General features: G+C 45.5%; 2 protein-coding genes and 1 long non-coding RNA gene across 7 annotated transcripts; 1 reads left to right on the top strand and 2 right to left on the bottom strand.

Annotated features, from left to right (window-relative positions):
* Positions 1-630: 630 nt before the first annotated feature.
* LOC127334975 (uncharacterized) lies at positions 631-4,053 on the bottom strand. Of its 5 annotated transcripts, XR_007872553.2 has the most exons (5): positions 4,013-4,053; positions 3,829-3,924; positions 3,113-3,232; positions 1,563-1,834; positions 631-912 (listed from the first exon to the last, which is right to left on the bottom strand). It is a non-coding gene; the product is annotated as an uncharacterized lncRNA (long non-coding RNA). The 5 variants fall into 5 exon arrangements; XR_007872552.2 differs by lacking the exon at positions 4,013-4,053 and having other exon boundaries at positions 3,829-4,006; XR_007872555.2 differs by lacking the exon at positions 4,013-4,053 and having other exon boundaries at positions 1,570-1,834; positions 3,829-4,006.
* A 15,319-nt stretch (positions 4,054-19,372) lies between these two features.
* Positions 19,373-21,829, top strand: LOC127334972 (MADS-box transcription factor 33). Its single transcript, XM_051361539.2, has 7 exons — positions 19,373-19,644; positions 19,738-19,819; positions 20,083-20,144; positions 20,520-20,622; positions 20,705-20,746; positions 20,862-20,903; positions 21,505-21,829. Exons 1-7 carry the CDS (start codon positions 19,463-19,465, stop codon positions 21,598-21,600), a joined length of 609 nt encoding a protein of 202 aa, XP_051217499.1. The 5' UTR covers positions 19,373-19,462; the 3' UTR covers positions 21,601-21,829.
* A 70-nt stretch (positions 21,830-21,899) lies between these two features.
* LOC127334971 (GTP-binding protein YPTM1) lies at positions 21,900-24,324 on the bottom strand. Its single transcript, XM_051361538.1, has 8 exons — positions 23,627-24,324; positions 23,411-23,483; positions 23,252-23,299; positions 23,093-23,140; positions 22,891-22,962; positions 22,643-22,798; positions 22,263-22,366; positions 21,900-22,185 (listed from the first exon to the last, which is right to left on the bottom strand). The coding sequence occupies exons 1-8, from the start codon at positions 23,638-23,640 to the stop codon at positions 22,077-22,079; spliced, it is 624 nt and encodes a 207-aa protein (XP_051217498.1). The 5' UTR covers positions 23,641-24,324; the 3' UTR covers positions 21,900-22,076.
* Between the last annotated feature and the right edge of the window lie 3 nt (positions 24,325-24,327).

Genomic DNA, 24,327 nt, shown 5'->3' with positions numbered 1-24,327 from the left:
ACATTAACGGTGGAGATTAAAAATTATAGCGTACAAAATATGTGTTAATAGAGGCAGGCACGTACGTGTGATTGGTTAGCAGCACCGTGAGCTGCTAGGAACGGATAAAGAGTCCAACAGAAAAGAGTCCGGCCTAGGACCGGACGGAGTATAACAAAAAAGTGTTCGGTCCTCCGGATGTGTTGTACACACGTATCCCAGCTTTAACTTCCTCCACTTAATAAAAACTCCAACTTTTATCTTAAAACTAGTAAAATGCCCGTGCGTTGCCACGGGTGACAAAACAGATTATGATGCAGAACAATGGTTAAAATTCAAATAAATCATTATTGTAATTGTTCATGCCAGTTATATCTACTTAGCAAAAATAAATCACAATCTGCCAACAAAGATTGGTACTTCCTCCATCCTAAAATAAACAACTTAGTTTTGTCAAGATAGGTACTCCCTCCATTCTAAAGTAAATAACTTAGTTTTATCTATATTGAAAAATATGTATACATATTTTAGTTATACATTTGTATATCTATATAAGTTGAGTTACTTATTTTAGGACAGAGGGAGTACATAATATTTCCAAACCCATTGTGTCAAGTTAGATGGTGAAAACCAATTAGATCATATATATCGTAGGAAAAGTGACCTCACATAAATAGAATGAATGGAACTACAACATTGTGCTTAGACTTCAACACTCTATTCAAAATATTCATATTTATATAGTATTATACATATATCATACACGTTAAAGGACATGTAAATATCTTGTCCAAGCAGAGAAGCATTCCCCCATCACCACCGGGCCCTCCTCCCTTAAGATTAAAGCTTCAAGCCTTCGAAGCCCCTTCAGCCAGCTCGCCTGCCTCGGGAATGCAGTTCTAAAGATGCGTAGAGGCTGAGCTGCTTGCATTCCTTTTAGAAAATGAATATATATTGTAACTGGATAAAAACATTGGCCACAAGTTCATAAATAAAACACCGCTTGAAAGCATACACATTATTCCTAAGACGCACTATCAAAAAACTTGCAAACTATAGCAAATCCAGTACCTTGTGAAAGAAGACTCTAGTATTCTATACAGAATTAAATTCGTTTCAGCAAGGAACAATCTAAATGGTTGGAATAGATAAATCTGATAGGTATACTGTAAAAATTATCAACAATGCCATCCAAGCGCCTCATCACTTCCGGGTACATCTCTAGCTTGTCACGGGAAAACAAGGCATGTAAAAAATCATTTGACTTTGATGCACATTGCATGTACAACACTCCTAAAATGACCAGCATCGCTTTATTTTCTTTTTCACCCCATTCTACGCCTCCTATAGCCTGCAATGTAGCAACTTTCTGGCCTGCAATCCACTGTGCATATTGAGACACCTTCAGTAGCCCGCAATGTGACAATACGGAGATAAGACGCTGCTTTGCAGCCAGTGTTCCTCAACAATTACTTAGACACTAATCCGAAATTATCTACTATCCAGAGAAAAATACTAAGCCACTACTACAAAATTATCTACTATACGGTGAAAAAATAATTGAAATTGGATAGAGCACATACATGATACCTCAGAAACCAAACGACAGCAGGGAGCTCATGACTCCTTATCGACCTTGGATGCAGCATACATGCATACACATGGGGAAAATGGCATGCGCGCGGGCGTCCAGACCAGGGCTCGTTGCAGTCCACGCCGTCACAGCAGTCTGGAGGAGTCTGAGAGGGCGGAGGGGCGACCCTCGATCCTCCCCAAACGCCGGAAGGGCAGGGTTGCAACCCTCTTGTTGGAACCGGCGCTGGACCACGGGGGAGGACTGCATTAGGAAAGAGATCTGGGGAGGGGCACCGGTGGGGCAAGAGATCCGGAAAGTATTAGCATTAGGAAAGCCATCTGATAGTTAGCCACTCAAAATTTTCAAGTAAATCATTCTACATTAAGAAGCATCAACATGCATGCATGGTCTCACGTACCATCTTAGGTAGTGAAAGCAAGAGTCATAAAGTGGCACAATCAACATATTCCACGAAAAATATCCATAAAATCTCTATAGTAAATACGAAAACTGTTATTAGCATACTAAAGTCAAAGTGACATGTTCATGCTTCTAGAGAGAATGAAGAGGGTAATGAGTTGGTTTTGAAAAAATGCCAGAAGCGGATAATGCATCTCTAATGGGTACATCAATCCATGATATACCTTGATGGGTCGAATCCTGATGACCGTGAGTAAGAAAAAATAAAATGCCCTCCCCGAATCACATCCATGCCACGAACCTAGCAACATTGACCAGCATCGAGCATTGGTGTTTCCGATATCACAAAAGGTTGCAATAGGCAGACCAAGTATAAAAACAACAGGCAGTGCATAGAAGAAATAAGCTGAAAAGGAGGCTTTTGCGATGTGGAAATAAGTATATTTTCAGTGTTGTGATTTTAATACCATGGCTGATATATCTAATTGGTTAGTGCCCAAAAGTTTCAAGAGAAAACAAGTGAAGCTTTGCTATTTCATCAAGACACCAGCTTATGTCTTCGGATCTACTGGATAGTCAAACCTATATCGACGGAAACTCAACAAAAACAGTTTCTTTTTTGTATCTTGCAAAGCAAATAAGGGTGACCCAAGCAGAAATGATAGCTAAAAAGACATATGAATGGAACAAAAAGCAAATGCAAAGAAACCTGACCTACTGAACCAGGTGTAGTTCTGTTTGGATCCAGGATAATCAAATTTCAGACAATACATCGACACCCGATGCCAAATAGTCAATGTTTTAAAAAGATTGCCTGCAACAACCTACATAGATTCATCTTTCTCCATCTCTTGTTAAACATAAAGTACAAGGTCAACCATGCAGTAAATATGACATGACTGTATATGAGAGATCTACTACGGTATGGCACTTCAGTAATAGTTATCTGAGAATATTTGAATAAGTGCGATGCACATGGAGAATTTGAGTTGTTTTGGAAACTATATAGTCATACACTACAGCAACATGTGGACCTATGCATCAACTAAATATACTACATTACTTCCTGTGGACTCCAAATTAGAACGGTAGATAAGAAAAAGTATGTAAGAGGATACAAATCAGCTTGTATTTTACCTTGCTACGTTGCAAAGCAATATAATGTGTTTCCACATCACAGACTAAAGCCCAGGTCAATGAAATTCCTGGAGGTATATCTTCATGGTCATGGTTGTCGTGATCAATTTTCAGTAGAAGCTGGCAAATTAAGCGAAATCAGTGGCGGGGGATGCTGGATGTTTAAAAGACTGCATCCTCCAGAACAATATATGGAAGCACATCAGATTGCTTAGGCATCATAAGTTGCTAAGCCAGTCAATTGTCGTCATCAGGAGCCCGTAAGCAAGGACTACACCTAGACTTTTCTGGAATTAAAACTTAGGATTTCATAAAACCTACCCAAACCATGACTATATTCTCCCAAATAATAGCCACGCAGTTCTATCCTTAAGTTTCAGGATGATGTATATTTGACATTAGATTTTTAATAACCGGATAATGCAAACTTGAATATTATCAATTATCAAAGAGAGAAATGGGAGATAAAGGAACTGATCATCGATTTTCTATATGGAGAAAAGATTCATGTTGTTGTTTAAATTACTTGAGAGGATCTGTGTGCATATCTCTTCCTGTGCCTGGCAACAAATGACACTATTAATTAGATTCTTAGACAATTCTTCAGCCTAAACATGTACGCAGTTTCTTAAAAAACTATGCGAAAGCGTTCAATCTTTGGAGGGTGTTTAGTTCAGAATGTATTGAGCACCAAAGGTGGGCATGTGCTGACTTACCCTGAGAGTGCAGGCCAGCTTATGGTTCCTGCAGATGCAGCTGCTCTTGCAGTAGTGTGACTGATAAATTTCTCCACGAGAACATTGCTCTAAAACCTGTGAAAGAGACGGCACATGCAAATCTGATTAAATTAACCTTCAAGATGAGTCATTATCTTCATGGCTAAGGGAGAGATCATGATACACGTCGAAGCCCAAGATATTTGTGACCATGTCGATACTGGACACGTCGACCGACACACATGGCCGGAACCTGAAATCATTTAAACAGTGAGATACTATGCTCCCTACTTGACAAAATTAGGAGAATCTGAATTTTGATAAATTATTTCTTAGATGGATACTTATGCGCGTGTAGTATATTGATGTCATTTATCATATCTGAGAGTTCCTGACAAACTTGTCATCTACTTTGACGATTCAAAGGACATATATGACAAAGTTTGTCTGATCTTTGGTCCACTACTCAATGTTATTTGTTCGCTTTAGGTACCATTGTCATCTACTCTGTTATGACCATTCAAAGGACGTATATGACAAAGCAAACCAATCAACTTATGCCCAGCCTGTCAAGACTGCCATCTAGTCATAACATTGGAGTGTGAAAGTTTCAGAATGAATCATATGGCTTTATCCAACAATTCTTAAATAAAATAAAAATTAAACAACACGACACTTGTAGCTACACCCCAAAACGAATGCCATCGTTGCAAAACTTCAACCCTGAACCTCATCTGCTGCATTTCTTTTTCTGGACATTTAAGCTGCTGATGCTAAATAAAATTGAGTATAATAGAGTTGAAAGCCTTAAACCTGCTACTTTCAAGGGTTGGAGTATACCTAGCTTATAGGATTCTGGAGAAAGCCTACCAGTTCTCCATGAGCGTCCACTTATCCTCTGTGCCGGAGGTGTAGTAGTCGTACACTATCTTCGACAGCTCGAACTCGGACACATTCTTGAGCATCTCCGTTCCCCTGCTCGAATATATCATTGTTAGTTCACAATACCTATTTGATACAGAACTAAAAATGAAAACTTGGTGATGAACCACAAGACAAGCATGTAGGATTAGATAGTATTAAATATTGTACCACTGTAAATAAAAAATTGAACATTGGATTGTACAGAGAATAGTGCTGAAACAGAAAATCTACTTATCATTGGGTATTAATGGCATAAGAGTAGAGTGACCATATCAATGACTAATGACCACACTTTACCACCATATATCTTGCTTACACAATACCTGGATGTCCTCACCAACAACTTAGTGCAGCAGTAGGCGATGATTGGTTACCCCTGTGGCTGGGACATGGGGTGTTTAAGGCTGAGAATTATGCAAGAAAAGTACCAGCAAGAAAAATTGCATCTATTGTTGCTAATGACAATACTGAAGCAATTTTCACCTTCCAAACTTGTTGTCTCATTTAAAATTGCTGACATCTTCATCATTCCAGGACTGCAACAAATGAAAAGCAGTACGCATATACACTGGTATAAATATTAATCAAATGCTTGCTCGAGCTAAATCTAAACATGAAACTGGTTAACTGTGCGTCAAGCTAAACTTTTGAGTGCATCTGTTGGATATGGCTCAAGCTAAACTGGTGATATATGCTGGAGTGCAAAAGCAAAGATATGGGACATATATGCTGTAGTGCAAAAGCAAAGATATGGGACATTAGGATCACGCTAAAACATGTCTTGGCCAAGTTACAAATACAACTAATTGGCATAACTGATAAGCAGAAATAAAATATTGTCAACCACAACCCAAAAAATTAAGAAGGCATCAATTGGTAGTAACCAGGCATCTAGGTGGACATAGAAACATAGATTATAATGAAACATCATGAATGTTTCGAAGCTAATATTTCAATCGAGTGGTAAAATAGATGAATGCTTTTGTATAAGTGTTCTTATTTGGAAATCCCTGAATTAACAAAGAATGTCTCAGATCGACGACCATCTCAATTTTTCTTCTTCCAAATTCCAAATTAGATCCTCCTGGATATTGAATACCGCCATCTTGTATAAGCTACAGAAAGGTAACATCAACTTAACATAAAGAACATGACATGTAGGAACGTTTCACATTTGGAAAACTGAGATGACATGCATTTCTTTTTCTCGCCAATCTGCGGTGAGTAAAGGAAACTACTGGATATTTGAGAGGAAGGTATACATACATGACCATTCTACATCTTGAGGCCTCTCTCCTTGACCTTGCAGTTGCCATTGATGTAGAGGGGCTTGATGAGGAGCTTCGGCATTTTGTGCTGAAGGTTGTTGAGATAAAAGTACGACAGCAGCCGGCACGAAGTAAGGCCTGTGGATCAAGGAGCGCCCAATCTTGCGGCGACCGAGCAGGAGCTGGCGTTGGGCCATGGTGGAGGAAGCGGCCGGTGGTGCAGGGACATGGGGAGGGGCACTGGTTGTACGTGCTTACCGGGGAGGGGCGCTGGTTGTGCAGTTGATCCGGGGAGGTCGCCGGTGGGGCGCTGAGGGAGGGACGTCGGTGGGGGAAGGTGGAGATCCGGTGGCGGCTGCGTCAATGGAGGATGATGCGCGTGAGGAGGACCAGGTGCGCATCCTTCCAATGCGTGGCATGGATCTGCGACATGGAAGTGGCCTTCCCGGCCGGCGCGAAGGGTAGGCCGCGGCGGCGGCGATCCATTCGTGGGGATCAACTGGGCGGAGAAGAGAACTCACTCGTGGGGAGGGACTGGGCAGAGAAGAAAAAAACGATTCGGTATTGGGCTAATGGGCTTTAGCGTGAGGTTGCGATCGAAGGAGTTTCCGAGCGACGGCGCTGGACGACCAAAGTTTGACGTATTGCTCTGGGCAGAATAAGGAACCTGTTCGTTCTTTTTAAGTAGAGTAGAAGGTTGTTGAGATAAAAGTACGACAGCAGCCGGCACGAAGTAAGGCCTGTGGATCAAGGAGCGCCCAATCTTGCGGCGACCGAGCAGGAGCTGGCGTTGGGCCATGGTGGAGGAAGCGGCCGGTGGTGCAGGGACATGGGGAGGGGCACTGGTTGTACGTGCTTACCGGGGAGGGGCGCTGGTTGTGCAGTTGATCCGGGGAGGTCGCCGGTGGGGCGCTGAGGGAGGGACGTCGGTGGGGGAAGGTGGAGATCCGGTGGCGGCTGCGTCAATGGAGGATGATGCGCGTGAGGAGGACCAGGTGCGCATCCTTCCAATGCGTGGCATGGATCTGCGACATGGAAGTGGCCTTCCCGGCCGGCGCGAAGGGTAGGCCGCGGCGGCGGCGATCCATTCGTGGGGATCAACTGGGCGGAGAAGAGAACTCACTCGTGGGGAGGGACTGGGCAGAGAAGAAAAAAACGATTCGGTATTGGGCTAATGGGCTTTAGCGTGAGGTTGCGATCGAAGGAGTTTCCGAGCGACGGCGCTGGACGACCAAAGTTTGACGTATTGCTCTGGGCAGAATAAGGAACCTGTTCGTTCTTTTTAAGTAGAGTAGATGAGCATCTCTAACTAACGGAACGGACCAGGCTTTGCACAAACTGAAAAGAAACCAGGCTGACTACATCATCCCAATTAATCTTGGTAATTTATAATACTATAAAATACGTTGTTGATATTTAACAAGAGATTAGTGTAATGCAACCATTCAATTTCTTTGACACGACAACAGTTCATTAGATCACATTGCCATATCAAGATCTATCAGATAACCTAAAAAGCGTACAATCTTGGTGGTTAGGAATTGCTCTTCGGATATTGTTTGATTTGTATGGCCGACAAGTTTGGAATATTTTATATTTATTTTTGTGATGTAGAAATATCAGCATAAAAATGCCATTCCAATCGCATAATGAACCGACGATCGATTAATAATTGTTTAGTACGCTATCCAAACTAAGCCGCATAATCACGTTACATGACCAAAAAATATTACTGGGTAAACTATTTGATGAAATAACATTAAGATATTTAAACAAAAATATAATAAATTGATATAAAAGTAAATTGGGTTCTAGAAAATTTAGCCATACTTTTACTTTGAGTATTTATGCATAAACATCATACAAATACAAACGACAAAACAAAATTGCAATAATATACAGATTAGTGGTCAAGGTATCAGTTCATGTTTGTAAACCATCCTAGCATTGTTGTTCATGGGTAGTAAATGAGAGGAAAATAACCATCTAAGGGCATCTCCAGCGGCGCGACGCAAACGAACGCTGAGCGGTCGTTTGCGTTCGCGCGGACCGGAAATGCGTCTGGCACCACCTCCAGCGGGGCGACGCAAAGTGATCGGGCCGTCCGCGGAGACGCAAACCTAGCCCACCGCGGACGCTCCGCGGTCGCGCCTAGCGTCCGCTCGCTTCCCCACGGGCCCTCATGGCAGCGACCCAGGTTCGATCGGCCTCGAATTCACAACGCGCGCTGGTGTGGCAACCACGCCGATCAACCGCCGCAATGGAGCGCCGAACCGCCGCGGAAGAGCAACCGCCGGCCTCTTCGTTATACGCGCCGCCGTTAATCCCCACAGATTATAACCCCTGCGTCTACGGTAATTCAAGTTCAACCGCCTCCTTCTTCTTCTTCTTCTTCTTCTTCTTCTTCTTCTTCTTCTTCTTCTTCAACACCGGCACGCCATGAGCGACTACACGCTGCCGTCCGACTCGGAAAGCGAGGGCAAGTCGCCCGGATTTCTGCATTGGTGGGAATCCCCTTCGACGCCAAGCGATCCGGGCTCCACGCCCAGCGACCCTGCCTCCACGCCGAGTGAGGAGGAGGACGGAGGCGGCAATGCGAGCGAAGGCCAGGAGGAGGACGGAGGCGGCGCTGGCAGCGACGCCGAGGACGAGGAGGAGGGGCAGGAGGAGGATTCCGACACCAAGTTCGCTCGGTTGGCGGCGGACGACAAGGCGGCGGCAAGGAAGAAGTCAAGGGCCCGGGCAAGGGCGCTGGCATGGGCGGCGCGTCGTCGTCCGTTCACCGACGATGACGACGAAGACGCCATTTCTTCCAGTTTCAACTCCTCGATGGGCGCGTCTTCCTCCAGTTTCGATGAGGAGGTGACAAGCAAGAGGCGCAGGAGTTTGGACGACGAGGCAATGCCTTCTAACAAGAAGGCCAAAAATTAGTTTTAGTTTATATGTTTCTAAATTTGTTCTTCTTTGTATGTTAAATATGTTTGAATCTATTCGATTGAAGTATCCGGTTAATTGTTTAGGCTATAATCTATACTATTGGAGCAACATGACATCATTGAGTACTACTTTTTCGCGTTTAAACTTGCTCATTCAACAAAAATGAAAAGAAGTAGCACAAAAAAACACTTGCATGTCCAAAATGCGTCAGACCGCTGGAGGTAGCCCCCGACGCAAACGGACATTTCGCCCCTCGCGGTCATTTTGGCGTCCGCCAGGCGACGCAAGCGGACGCCAGTGGACAATTTGGGCATCCGAAATGCGTCGCGCTGCTGGAGATGCCCTAATCACATTTTAGCTCACATGTATTGGGATTATAAGTTCATCGAACGCACTAATGTTAGGGACGCACACTAACAAAAGATAGGCTGCCACAAACTTTAAGATGACTAAACATTTTTTCGGTGCATTTTCTATTTTAGATAACAAAATATTTCGGATGTTTACAGATATATTACTTTTAATAAAATATAAATTAATTAAATCGCAACATATTTAAGATGATGTCCTGCTCTAGTTAACAAAAATAAAAGAAACATAGGATGATGGTCCATATTAAACTGGCAAGAATCCGTCGAAAAGGTTCCAAAAGATTCTAAAGGCGCTTCATAATTTCGTAGAAGTAATATCAAGCACGAGGTTGATTGATGCAGGTAAGCACATCCATGCAGGTACATGTATGGAGTAAAAGATGTGGACCACATGAATCTTCATGAGCTCCAAGCCCTGGAGAGTAATCTTGAAATTTGGGTACAAAACATTCGCTCTACAAAGGTAAGCTTTATGTCCTTTTCTGCCCAAATCCAAAAAAAATCAGAAATGGTTACTTTTGATATACTGTCCTTTTTCTACTGAGCAGATGGAGATCCTATCTAGGGAGATTGAGATGCTCAAGAACAAGGTTGGCTACATAAAAGTTTATTCCTCTAATGAGTTTTGAAGCTTACATGTAGAAAGGTGAACACAGCAATTCCCTTCATCAGTAGTTTTTCGTGTCTCTGTTTGTGTTCTACAGGAAGGCATACTGAAGGCTACCAACGTTTTACTTCAAGAAAGGGTATTTTAATCTTCTAATTTCCTATCATTTTACAGAAGTTAGATATTTGAGGGGATAAGGTTGCATTTTTATTTTAGGATTGGGTTCAAGATTAGTGTTGTGATTTATGGTTTGAGCAGAGTGGGAATCTAGTTAGTGGTCACTCTTGTAGGCAACCCAGCTACAGTTAGTGTTTGTCTCATCTTCCCAGCTCAGTTTTTAACCTGACATAGTAGTTCTTCCAGTTTAAATTATTATGGATTGGAGGGAGTAACATGTTTATTTGAGGTCAACATATTTCGTAATGTATTGATCTTCCGTGTCCAGGTAATTGAGCAGAGTGGGATTCTGGACACGGGCAGCAACATGATGATATCACACTTCCCCTTCCAGCGAACCATGGAGAGTGGCCACTACTTCTGGCCGAAACAACCGACCTCTCAAGTTATCACGTCAGTTATGATTCGAGTTCAACAAGGCCACCATGCATGGGACTCATAACGTCGCATCTGCCAACTTTGTGTTGTACAAAGGAAACAAAACAGCATCTGTATGACTGTATCCTTACCTGCTTTTGCACTTGTAAATTAACCATCTTCCACAATGGAAAGTATGTAGATTCCAGATATCTGCTTCATATGGTATAGCACTCTGAATGTTTGTTGATTGGATCGAAATCATAGAATTTCTGTTTCGACTTCAACCAATGTCGCTACGCTGAAAGGTCCACCTGAACATCTGAAAGCGTTTATTGATACAATCTGCATTTACCCAAGTGTTCAAAAAGGCAAGTAAAGGCAGAGCCACGGAGGTACATGTTTAGCAGATTCTATATTCATCCTGAGATCATCTCCACTCGGCTCCCCAGCACCCCCTCCTGGGCCGAATTTTATCGCCGGATGGACAGCCGCCACGTCCCCACGAGCCCAATTTTCGTCGGAGCCATTTTTTGATCCGGCGTCCGCAGGCCGAACCCAAGAATACAGGAGAGCGCCTAGGAGCGCCGGATGAAGCGAAAAGCGCATGAGCCAGGTACGTCGGCGTCACACACAAAAAGACCCCCCCCCCCCCCCCCACCACTCCACTCGTGCTGCCCAAACCACCTCGTCGCCGCCACCTCGCCGCCAGCACCACCCCTGCCCTCTACCGACGTGCATACGCCGGTATAAAGGCCACACCCACTCCCTAGCTACCGCCGAGCTCACTGCCGTCCATCACCTCACCGATGTTTCTTGCCGATCCCTGTGCCGACCTCTGCGGCACCACGCCCATGAGGTCTTCGGCGTTTTGATTGCCATGGACTCCGACGACGAGGACAAGCAAATGTTTGTTTCGATGTTGGAGGAAGAGAACGCTACTGCCGCCGAAGATGAAGAGAACATGATGATCCTGGCGTCTTAGGCCACCCTATACGCCGAGCGGAACTCAAAGCCGCGGCGTGTCGGCTCTGCGCCGGGTCACCGAAAGGCGAAGGCGAGGCAGCGCCTGGAGGCAATGTTCCGGCGCCGGTTCGGGATGAGCCGGGATCTCTTTCTGAAGATTGTGTATGCGGTCCGGGACTTGGACCCCCTACTTTCGATGCAAACCGGACAGCACCAGCATGATTGGGTTTTCCTCGCTACATAAGTGCATAATCACTATGAGATTGCTTGCATATGGAGCTCCGGGTGATAGTGCCGATGACTGTATGCACATGGCCGAGAGCACCACCATTGATTGCTTATACAAGTTTTGGAGGGCAGTCATAACAATGTTCAGGGAAGTATACTTGAGATCACCCACTGTTGAAGATATTGAGCGGATACTTGCAACCAATTCAGCAAGAGGATTTTTCTGATATGCTTGGAAGCATCGACTGCATGCACTAGAAGTGGAAGAACTATCCAATGGCTTGTCAGGGCATGTACAAGGGGCCACAAAGGAGGATGTAGTGTGGTACTTGAGGAAGTGGCTACATATGATACATGTATTTGGCACTCCTTCTTTGAAATGGTAGGCTCAAACAACGATATCAACATCTTGCAGTGCTCGCCTGTCTTTGCGAAGCTTGTCGAGGGCCATGCTCCCCCGGTGAACTATGAGGTCAATGGACGCCATTATAACACGCGATACTACCTCGCAGATGGCATATATCCTACATGGTCAACATTTGTGAAGACGATCTCAAGCCCGAAGCTACCAAAATAAGCGTGGTTTGCTAATGAGCAAGAAGCTGCCAAGAAGAACGTCGAGCGAGCATTTGGTATCCTCCAGCAGGGATTTGCAGTTGTCCGATTCCTAGCTATGACTTGGTCACAGGATTAGATGTGGGAGGTGATAAACTGTTACGTGATATTGCACAACATGATCATAGAGAATGAGCGGAAACATCCAATTCCTGAGGTTGAGTTGCTCCATCCATATCACCGACAGGGTCCTCTTACAGATCTTGATGGTCAAGTTCCGGCATCATGGGTTTCCTTCCTAGCTATGCAGCAAGAGATCCGAGATTCACAGGCTGGTGCACCATGATTTATTGTGTTTGTTGGGTTGTTGTCGTATTGTGTTTGTTGAACTATTTGCTTTGTTAAAATAATGCCAATGTCAACGAATAATGCCATAAATTTTTATATTTTTGTGTTGTATTCTGATGTTATGCCAAAAATGGCTAAAAACTGGTATATTTTTAGCCAAATTCGGCCAGCTCGAAAATTGTGTCTCCCACACTGAAAATTACATCATCCAGCTTTAACTAGCGGGATTTCAAACGCGTGCAACGGAGCAGTAGATTGGTTCCCCCTCCTCCCGTGGTCTCTCCTCTCAGCCGCCGCCTTAACCCTAGCCGCCTCCAGTTCATCCTCCTTCATAGATCGGTTCCCCCTCCTCCGGTCGGCTTCGCCGGCGTCAGGAGGAGTGAGGAACCCGATCTATGTGTGGAGTTTCGAATAAAGTATTATTTTCATTAGGTTATGTTAGGATTTTGGTAGCCGTCTTCTTGTTGGTTTCCTCTCAATGGAGATGGCATCGTCTGCAATAAGTGATATTCGGCCTTTCGTTCGGCGATGAGATCTTCTTCCCGGCGTCAATGGTGGTGTTGAATAATCACAATTTTCTAGGTATGGGTCTTCGGATCTTGCTTCGCCAGATCGATTTTGGATCTTTTGTCGTTGTTGCCGCGAGGAGGATTATCCTCGCAGTTTTTGTCCCGGCTGCTACGTCCTCGACAATGGTGATTTGTACTCTCGGCTCTCCATCGACGACGACAAAGCTAGTTGGTTATTATTCTCTGATATACTGGTGTTGGTGATCTTGCCGATGTTGTATGACTGCTTTAATGGTTGCGTGCGTGCACGCAGCCTTGGCATTGCGGCTCAAAAAATTATGGGAGAACTTTCGTCGGTATCTACAGGTCTATGGTTCGTTATCTATCTCTGGCTGCCTTCAGAAGAGTACAAGATTGTGTTCTGGAAGAAGAAAGAAATTGAAGATCTCGAAGATTTGTTACTATCTTTTAGATTTTATTTTGTAATCGTTGGAGTCAGTTCATGTATTTCTACCATGTACTATTTGTTGCTATGAATTGTCAAAAAAAACTAGCGGGATTTCAATCTAAAAAGTACTAACGAGTAAAGATGCTATTAGTCCAAGATTCTCGATCTACACCGCTCTCCAGCCAAGCTGCTCGCCCACTCCCTCCGCGCAGCGCAGCGTTGGCTGACCGCGCCCAGCTCGCCTTGGCCTGCGCCGCGCGCGACGCCCGCGGCAAGGTAGCGCAGCAAGGCAGCCCGGCCTTCCTGTCCCGTGCACGAAGGCGCACGCCCAGCGCAAGCAGCCACGCTCGGCAATAAGAGCATCTCCACCGACAACCTTTAAAGTAGAGGCGCTGACACTATCGTATGGAGAGCCGGCAGAACATCCAATATAGCAGCGTCTTCAATATGGTAGCTCCAATAGAAATTCAAATGTAAAATGATATTTTGAAAATGTTATTCATACGAAATTCAAATGAAATTTATACAAAATTTACTCAAATTTAAACTAAAAGACTAAAAAAATCTAGCGACGGCGAAGGCCGAAGGCGCTAAAGTCGAGGTTGTTGTCGTCGTCGCTGGATGTTCCGAAGGACCAGTCGTCCTCGTCCTCCTCCTCCTCCTTTGGTGCCGGCGGCTCGGAAGGTCCGGCGAGGTCGACGAAGTTGGCTCCATGGTCCCTGGTAGACCACACCGCCGCCTGCCGCGGGTCCATCTTCATCTGCCGGTAGTCCTCCTCAACGGAGCGGCCGACGATGAAGTTTTGGCCGGGGAACTCCTCCGGGTCGTCGCCGCCGCCACGGAGGGCTGCCTGCGCCTCCTTCTCCCACCATTGCTTCTTCGTCGGCGGAAGTGGTGGCGAGACCGCGGCGTCCTCCTCCTTGAGGCGGCGGCGTTGGCCTGACCCCGTCGTCCGACGGGCCAGAGCCAAAGACGCGCGCCTCACCCCGTCGCGGATGACGACGCCTCACGGAGGTGGCGCGGGCGTGACCGAGCGCGTGTGGTCGCCGGCTGCTGACGATCCGGTGCGCGAGCTCCCGGACGCCGTCGTCCTCGCCAGCGCGCTCTGCAGAGGTGGCGCCTCCGGCGCCATGCACTCCGCCTGCGGGAAGTAAAGTGGGACGCGCGGCGGGTCGCCGCGGGCGTGCTGGCGGTAGCCATACTGCTGCAGCATGGCGTCGACGTCGCGGTCGTGCCACCAGGCACGGCGGCCGACGTTGTTGAAGCGGACGTTCGCGCAGCTGGCCGCCTGCGCGAGGTCGATGGCGTGCTCATCTTCGAATCGCCGCGGCTACGCCGGGCTATTGAGCGCGTTCGACGGCAGGTTCCTCTCCACCGGCGTCATACACTTTCGCCGCTCGTTGATGAGGGCGCGCATCTCTGGTCATACCGCTGGCGGCGGTGGCACGGCGAAGCCGGCGTTGGAGACGTGCCACCCTTGCGGCAGCTTGTAGTGTACTGGCAAAGGGATGCGCTGCCAGTACATTACATCCGCGTCGTCGTAGGTAAGTTGCAGCGAGCGGAGCACGCCGTCGCCGCTGTCGGCGGCCTCGTCGTTATGCGCCATCGCGTCGGTGGGGTGCGTGGGAGAGGTGGTTGATTGCGCGGCGTCTGCGACAATGGTGGCTAGGGTTGGAAGACGGGGAAGAAGAGAAGTGCGCGCCGGTGAGGTTTTATGGGAGGCGGCGGACGCGCATTGAAGGCGCGTGGGGAAGGTGGGTGGACGTCGCGTGGCCAGTCGCCGCCCTCGTCGCCGCTTCTTTTTCCGCGCGGGAGGCCATTAACGCCGACGACCAACCTTTCCGCGCCATTTCCGATGCGAACCATCGCATCCTCTCGCTGACAAGGCACCCCCACCCGCGAAAACCGCCGTGTCGCCAGGAGCCGGCGTGCCCGATTCGCGCCCTTCGTGAAGGGGCCGGCACGGGGTTGCCGGTGCTGCTATTGGGCTCGAAAAAGCGCCGGCGCTTTTTGGGGCGCGCCAGTGCGAGCCTATTTTCGATGTGAATCCCTAAATGCTAACGGGGCCGCCATCCAGGTCACCGGTGGAGATGCTCTAATGATGGAATCAAGTCGGAAAAAGGGCGTTCTCGCATCGTCCCTCACACACAAACTTAGTGCATCTCTCCCAACCCTAGCCGCCACCATCTCAAAAGCCGAGGGCCATGGCTGGTAGAGGTAGAGGCAGAGGCCGGCCGTGGTCGTGGCCGCGGCTGTGCTGGAGCACCAAGAGTTGCACGGTCGCCGCGACGTCGTCGTCTTCATCGCCGTATCTGCAGCAAGAGCACCAAGTGTTGTTCGAGTTCATCGTCATCCTCAATAGCGACCAACTCGATATCCAGAGGATGCTGGACAACTTCGCCGAGTTCGTCGCCGGCAACGAGCCGGCCACGCTGCATCTGCGGGAGGCTGGATGGGGCTGCTGCCGGTGGACGTGCTCTTCAATGAGCGCAGCAAGATGTACCTCCAAAACGACTGAGAGAAGTTCGCATGCTATCACGAACTCCAAGCCGGATGCATGCTCACATTCTCGTACCTAGGCGACGCGGATATGAGCGTGAAGGTGTTCAACGACACGTCCTACCGCTGACGCTACCACGCGACGACGAAGAGGAGGACGATTGAACACGCTGAGTGTTCTTTCTTCGCAGCGAAAATGGTTACGGAGGTTTCTGTATGTTCTCTTTGCAAAGGACCAACAGGGTTATCATTACCAGTTGAATTTTCCAGTTTAGATGACTAAGAGTGTTCTTTCTTGCAAGCAAACATACGAAATATGTGATGCCAACACTAGTTAGGTTTCCTCATTTTGCAGTGTTTTAACTATGTATTAGTTTTGTGGAAACCATGTTGCAAACTATGTATTAGTTTGTGGAAAACCATGTTCCCAATTATGTATTAGTTTGTGTAATGTTCCTCCTCTTTATTAAAATGAAAATGAAAAAACATTATTTTAATGTGAAAACAAGTTTGGAAGTCGTGTTTGGGAGACGCGACTAGGGAGCGGCGTCCCCCAAACGCGATACGAAGAAAACGCTTCCCCAAATGCTCGATTCGGCGCTGTTTGGGGTCGCTTTGGAGGACGCGGCTGGAGATGCTCTAAATTCTTAACGAAACGGGAATTGAAATGAGGGGGGTCAGCTCTAATTTTTTTTTTTGACAGAAAAGAGAAAATGTATTCAACAAAAGAGGTCCAAGACAGATTCAATTTGCATATTTCATCAAGTACAACAACAAAATAACTATAAAGAAGAAGAACAACAAAATAGAGTTATATTTTGATAAGATAGTATCATATCATTAAGTTGCATCTAAGCTTGGAAGACGAAAGCCCCGAGGAAGATGACCTCTACGGTTGATGTAGGAATGAAACGTAGCATAATCAAGCTGACGAGGACAGCAACACGGTGGTACATGGTTGCAAGCTTTCATTGGACATCCCGGGATTCGATGAATGATTGAGATGACAATATGTATTGCGTTGTTTGACAACTGTGCTGGTCACCTTGACTTCGACAATACCTGAACACAACTGGTCTGGAATGTGAATCTAAGGACATTTTGAAGTGTTCATGAAAGGGGTGGTCCTGGTGAACTGCCATCATGATTAGCCTATATGACGTACTAGTCACCACGCCCATTTTGGTTCAGTTGTACATGCACAAATTTGCTATTGTGCTTTCTGCAAACTTCTTGCTTTATTCTTGTTCGTCTTTTCCAATTCGGGGACACGGGTATGACATGTTTTGGGTCTACCAAAATAAGGTATTGTGCTATTTGCCAGTTCCAGGACACGGGTGACATGTTTTATGTCTATCAAGTGAACTGGGGAAATATCATGAACTGAACAACTGAACGCAAACGCAACTGTACAACTAGCAAACAGTGACTAGCTACAAAAGTTAACTTGCGGATAAGAACGGTGGTGCCAATACTAACCCTTTTGGTTATTGTTGGATTTGTACAAAAGATGAGTCATCGAAACCAAGTCTAGAAAAGAAAAGTATGTTTTTTGAAATTCGAACTGTACAGCATGTAGTTCTGGCTTGACAACTTATAATTGTACAGTGCGCCTTCTCCTTTTGAAATCTTCAGAGGATACGTCATTGTCATTCTGAATTGTATCATTATTTAGTCAGATGGCGGAATACTGAAGATGAGCATACAAGAAAGCAAATAGTAGAAATACTAGAGTTTAAAATATTAGTCTGACATTTCAAACTAGAACAAATTCTTTACAATGTAAAGTGTAAATACCTTTACATGAGGACATATTCCTCACTTCAGTGTAATCATGGATCACTTAATTATCTAGGATCAGACAGTACAAGCAACATGGACTTTCTTTATAAAGGAATTTTATACAGTTTGAACAATTTTATTTATAACCTATATGGCTATCTGAGCTACTCTCTGAATCAGAACAGTGATATTTGCTTGACCCTTTGCAGTCTGCAAAGGACTGGCCTACCAATTATCTGACGAAACGTTTTCCTCCCGGGTCGACCGCGCTGGCGACTCCGGAGGCTCCAAACCCATAGCCGCGACCTCCTTCACATGTTGTCCCGGCCGTTGCCTCCGCCGGTGCCGGTGGTGGTGGCGATACCCGGCCGTCGAAGATGGACGGGAGGAGAGGCGCACCCGGTGGCCAGTCCTACGCGCGTAGGGTGGCGGTTTGGGGGCGCATGGTGCGGCGCCATCTGTACATGCGCTCGTGGCGGAGGATTGGGGCGAGGCGGTAGAGCTGACCGTGGCAATGCGGTGGTGCAGCTAGGTGTGCCGAGGGGCGCCGGCGACGTCTTGGCGGCCCAAGACGATCTGGATTCATTCTGGGTTGCCACGTGGCAAGGCGGCGCTGAGCATCCGGATCCTGTGGCGGCACTCATGCTCCTCAAGCTGTGGGTGGAGCCCTGGATGCGGCGGCGCGATGATCTGCTCTGTGTCAGGCGGCCGGGCGCTCTATGTTCCTTTTTTGTCGGTTTGTCTCCTCCTCGGCCGCCAACCGGTGGCGTCGACGTCGGGGCTGCTGGTTCGGTTTACAATGATGGTAGTTGTCCTAGCGTTTCTCTTGTGTGAAGATGGAGACCTTCCTGAGGCCGGTCATTCTTGATCTAGCCAGAGTGTTGAGTTTCAGAAGGCTCCGCCGATGAATGCAACAGTGCACGTTATGTCTGGAGTTTGCTGGATCGGGTGGTATTCGGTTGTGCGCATCCATGCTTTTATTTTGACCGTTTGATTCTGGAGGGAGCGGATGTGTTGCCATCTGATGACATTCTAATCCATGGTGAAATTAAAGATGGAGAATATCATGAAAGCTGGATTAGAGGACTAGCAATGGAGGTTCAAGTCTAGAGAAACTTGCTTGGTGTTTTGGATTTCGCCGCAGCAGTATGCAAGTGGAGGCGACAACACATGTGGAGCTCAGAGTCTTATCTTTCAAGGTGAAAATCTAAGGTCTGGCTAAGATCTTTTGATCGGATGGCGACGATCCTTGTGCACTGTTTTCTTTTTGGAAGCGTCGCTTTTGGAGAGCCTACAGTTCAGGTGTTGTCTTGGTGGTGATATATTGTTGCTGCTAGAGCTGGAATGCCGTAGCGGGACTTTTTCTTAGTTTTTTTTTCGTTTTTTTGGCTATGTGCGTCCATACCGCTATTTGGGTATTGTGTTATTGCATAAGTTAGGTGTAACTGGTATCTCTTGATATTAATATATTCCCTTTGTCAGAAAAAAATATTCCATGTGCTCAGGAGCCACAATAAAACGCTCATCTCCATGCCAGGTCCAAGTCACCATTTGCCTCAAGTGCGAGAGGAAGGTCCATAGTTGCAGCAATCTCAGAAGCTAGTCCAAACTAGGGGGAGGTTGTGTGCACAAGCTAGAAGAAATACCGAAGAATAGTAATGGCCCGTGGTAAGGTTCAGATGAGAAGGATAGAAAACCCAGTGCACAGGCAAGTCACCTTCTGCAAGCGCCGGATGAGCCTCCTCAAGAAGGCCAATGAGCTATCTGTTTTATGCGATGCTGATATCGGTGTCATGGTCTTCTCTCCCCATGGCAAGATTTGTGAGTTGGCCACCAACGGGTCTGTACCTCTCTCTTGTTAAGTGATCCAGGCCCAACTCTTGATATATCGTTGTTTGAATTTTCCGTACGTTTTATGGCTGAGATGTATTAGGAACATGCAAGGCTTAATTGAGAGGTACAAGGGTAACAACACAAAAGAACAAGGTGAAAGTAGCAAGCAGAACAAACCTCAGGTCAGCAGCAGATATCACATGATTTATCTCATAATATCAAATAACATCGCAATGCTATGCATTGAGGAAGATGCAGTATTTGCATGAAATTATGCAAGGACGTTTAGTATTCAGCTCACAATTTGAGGATTTGTTCATTGCTGACTCGCAAAACTTCATAATACTATGCGCAGGAATTTTGAGTTACATTATATTTGACAACGAGATAATATGAATAGTTACTTCTACTTGTATTGAGTGTTGGCATTATTTTCGCGTTGCAGATAATACAACAAGAGGTACTACTCTTAAGGCAAGAAATCAACTTACTTCAAAAAGGTTTAAGGTAATCAACTGCATTACATGTATACGCTGAAGTAATTTAACGTATTCTATCTGAACAACTGATGAAACTTGTTGAACTCATACTACCATAACGACTTATTACACTGGTGTTCAGAAGAGTCCATTAAAACGGGAATTTCCACTGCGTGGTACACAATTACTTTGTTGGCTTCCAATTGTTAGTTTTTAAAGCGGCGTTTATAAAATAAAAAATTATAGTCTGATGGTCTTTTTTTTTTGCGAATGCTGATGGGACATATTTAATTGATAATAATCTGTTAAAATGGTTCCAAAATATTATGGAGGTGCAGCATAGAAGTAACATTGAGCAATACAAGCACGAGATTGATTAATAAAGATGAGCACATCCATGCAGGTACATGTACGGAGCGAATGATATGGACCACATGAATCTTCATGAGCTGCAAGCCTTGGAAAGCAATCTTGAAAATTGGGTACACAACACTCGCTCTACAAAGGTAGGCTTTATGTCTTTCTCTGCACGAACCAAGAATTTCAGAAATGATTACTTTTAATATGCTGTTCCTTTCTGCTGAGCAGATGCAGATCATGTCTAGGGAGATTGAGGTGCTCAGGAATAAGGTTAGCTCCGCACAGAATTTTATTATTCCTCTAATGAGCCTTTTGAGCCTACATGTAGAAAGATGAAGAGAGCAATTCCGTTTACCAGTATTTTTTGTGTCTATCTGTTTGGCAGGAAGGCATACTGAAGGCTACAAATGATATACTTCAAGAAAGGGTATTTTAATCGTCATATTTAATTGTCCCTCCGATCCATAATAAGTGTCGAGGATTTAGTACAACTTATTATGGATCGGAGGGAGTAATATCATTTTAAAGAAACTGCACTGTTTGAGAGGATAAGGTTACATTTTAATTTTAGGGCTAGTTTCAAGATTAGTGTTGTCTTTTACGATTCGACAATACCACCCTAAAAAGAAAGAATCAGCCACTTCAATTGAGTCTGGCAATTGACCCATTATAGTTCTTTTGTTTAGCCACTGATGTAAGAGATGCGCACTAGAGTGAATCACCTGATGGAAAATAAAGCACTTATAAAGTGGAACAGATCAGTTTCTTAAAAACAAGCGTGACAAGCTTCCACCAGCAAAACCTGCATCCCTCCATGCTGGTCTTCTAGTTACAGCTAGAGGGACTTCTTTTCTTCTTCTATAAAAAGTGGTGGAAGCTATTTTTTATCTTCTGAAACTAAGGGAAGGAGGAACGTTATCTGTCTCATCTTCATATGTCATTTCTTAACCTAACATAGTATTCCATAACATATTTATTTGTTTAGAGAGATCATCAAATATCATAATGTCTTGATCTTGTATGTCCAGATAATTCAGCAGAGTGGGATTCTGGAAACCGGCAGCAACATGGTGACACCACAATTCCCCTTCCAGCGAACCATGGAGAGTGGGCACTACTTCTAGCCGAAACAGCCGACCTATCAAGTTATCATGTCAGCAATGAACTTATGACTTGGGTTCGTCAAGAGGCTACCGTGGATGGAACCCTCCTAACCTTGCGACTGCAAACTCCATGTTGTACAAAGGAAGAAATCATCTGTATATGTACTTTTTTTCCCGAAAAGGAGGCAAATCCCCTGGCCGTCTGTTTTTTTTCGAAAAGGAGGTTGAGACCCCCAGCCATCCGTATCTGTGCATGCTTTTGCATATGTAAAATCTATGGTCATATGGTATAGCATACAGAATGTTGTGTTCAGTAGATCGAAACCATAAAATTTTAATTTCGACACATGTTGATATACTGAAAGATCCACATGAACATCTAAAATCACTTACTGATACAACCTGCGACTACTAAGTAATAAAAAAGGCAAGGAAGGCAGAGTTACACATTTATCAAATGCCTTGTTCATCCTGATTCCTGGAAGATAGTTGTGCCATCATGTTGAACAGCAACTGCTTTTCTGCTTTTGCTGCAGCTGCTGAATTGGCTGGCCTTTCATCTGGACCAGATTGGAGACCTGCCTCTCAAGTTGGCTGCCAGCTTTGCTGCAAACCAGACACACAAGTTTCATCAGCATGAATATACTATGCAAAAAAGTATCTGATCAGTTCATTTTCACTACCTCTTCTTGATTGCTGCAGACATTGCCAAGAACGCCTCCTCGACATTGATGGACTCTTTAGCACTTGTTTCTAGGAAAGGAATGCCTATCTCGTCAGCGTAGGCCTGCACTGGTTTAAATTGCCCATTTAGATTATCAAAATATGCAGCAATTCAACATTACACACTAAGAGCATGTTCGGAAATGGAGAATTACCGTGTTCGGAAATGGAGAATTACACACTAAGATTATCAGAATATGCAGCAATTCATTTCATTTTCAGGCATGAACATGAAACAATTACCGTGTTGCGAACTTAGTTTGTAAGTTATCCCTAATGTAAAAGCCTACTTGGAAAGGTTCATTTTTTTTTCTAGAATACACCTAGTTGGAAATGTGACCTGTGCTACCGCAGTGTCGACGACCCTGCTCTCAGCCAGATCACACTTGTTGCCAACAAGAAGCTTGCGCACGCTGTCGTTGGCATACTTGTCAATCTCGCTCAGCCATTGCTTGACATTGTTGAAGCTCTCCATGTCTGTGATGTCGTAGACGATCTGGAGACAGCTCAAAGCAACCAAAATGTTTACTGACTGAACTGTGGGTCAAAACTCAAAACTGTAGAAATACATGTGGAGATAACACTGACAATGATCCCGTGAGCTCCGCGGTAGTAGCTGCTTGTGATGGTTCTGAACCGCTCCTGTCCTGCCGTGTCCCACTGTTATACATTTGCAAACATGTAGTAATATCAGATTGCATAGCGAGTACTATTACAGTTTCTGCTTTATACTTTGTATGTTTGTGAAGCAGGAATTTCATGTGCAAAAGTAGACCAATGAACCACTCACAATCTGCAATTTTATGGTCTTCCCTTCCATCTCTAATGTGCGGATTTTCTGCGTAGAAGTGAACCAGGAAATACAGGTATCAAGTCAGTGAAGGATCAAAGACCAAGCAAAATGCAGGATGTGAAATGAAAACATCGCAAGATGAGGCAGCCAACTCACGAAGTCAACGCCGATGGTGCTGATGTAGCTGTCCACATACGCATCATCCTGGATGGACACAAAGAATCACAACAGGACCCATATGCACGATTATGTTCTGATGTCGAACAGAAAGAGAGGTGGGACGATCAATAAAGCCACATTGGCGATTAAACTCACGGCGAAACGGAGGAGGAAGCAGGACTTGCCGACCGAGGAGTCGCCGATGAGGAGGAGCTTGAACAGGTAGTCGCTGAACCCACCCAGGACGAATTAACAAATAAGAACAACGTTGTTCATTGCATCAGAGTAGAACAACCAGGCAATGGGATATATCATGTACCAACGTAAGATCACAAAAACCAGCTGCGGATGAAACGGAGGGAAGAAACTTACAATTCGTTGCCCATGGTTCCTCCTCCCCAGGGCCAAGAACGGAGCAGGAAGAATCGAGGGAGATTTGGTGATGCCTCTAGGAGAAGAGGCTTCTCAAATAGAAAAGAAAAGGTGGCTCTGGAGTGCAGTATAAACTAAGCAAACTGATCTCCCTGAGCATTAGTTTTTTGTTTTCTCTCATCGAATCCCAGGCAGGGTCATGACGTTGCGACTGTTCCCTCCACCCTCCTCGCACATGACTCTGATTGACTCCACACTTTCTTTATGATTGACGACGAGACAAAGGATTCATCACGGGCGCCTTCTTTGTTACGTAGCAGGTGGCACCTCTCCTAGTACGATCAATATTGCTTTTCCTTCAGTCCGGAAAACTTCTTTTAGGTGGGCTGCAGCCGGAGTCATATAGCGTCACGTAAAGAACACAAAAAAGCATTGCAACCATAAGATACGGACAATGGCGATGGCATGATGTGTTGCCGTATTGGAGTTGGACGGCTGCAGTTTCATGTACCGCTCGTCTTGTTTGGTTGTGTGACCAAAAGCTACTCTGCTTTGGGTGTGCGCCTGTGCAACCACCATTGCGTTTCATAGCCAAATGAAAATGGTGAGAATTCTAAGCGGAAAGAACCACAATCCACTGACATTTCATGGCCAAGATTCACACAACAGCAGAACACATGCCAAATAGAGAGAGAAATTGG

Source organism: Lolium perenne, chromosome 2, assembly GCF_019359855.2.
Source record: "Lolium perenne isolate Kyuss_39 chromosome 2, Kyuss_2.0, whole genome shotgun sequence".
Classification (NCBI taxonomy): domain Eukaryota; kingdom Viridiplantae; phylum Streptophyta; class Magnoliopsida; order Poales; family Poaceae; genus Lolium; species Lolium perenne.
The sequence above is the reverse complement of the archived record's forward strand: the minus strand, read 5'-3'. Positions and strand labels throughout refer to the sequence as shown.

Bases quoted from the DNA above. Each gene is read 5' to 3' on its own strand.
- LOC127334972 (XM_051361539.2), top strand. From the start codon at position 19,463: ATGGCCCGTGGTAAGGTTCAGATGAGAAGGATAGAAAACCCAGTGCAC. The intron at 20,623-20,704 runs GTAGGCTTTATG...TCTGCTGAGCAG, and splicing joins ACAACACTCGCTCTACAAAG to ATGCAGATCATGTCTAGGGA. The intron at 20,747-20,861 runs GTTAGCTCCGCA...TCTGTTTGGCAG, and splicing joins TTGAGGTGCTCAGGAATAAG to GAAGGCATACTGAAGGCTAC.
- LOC127334971 (XM_051361538.1), bottom strand. The intron at 23,141-23,251 runs GTGAGTTGGCTG...ACTTCTACGCAG, and splicing joins GCACCATCGGCGTTGACTTC to AAAATCCGCACATTAGAGAT. The intron at 22,186-22,262 runs GTAGTGAAAATG...TCTGGTTTGCAG, and splicing joins TCTGCAGCAATCAAGAAGAG to CAAAGCTGGCAGCCAACTTG.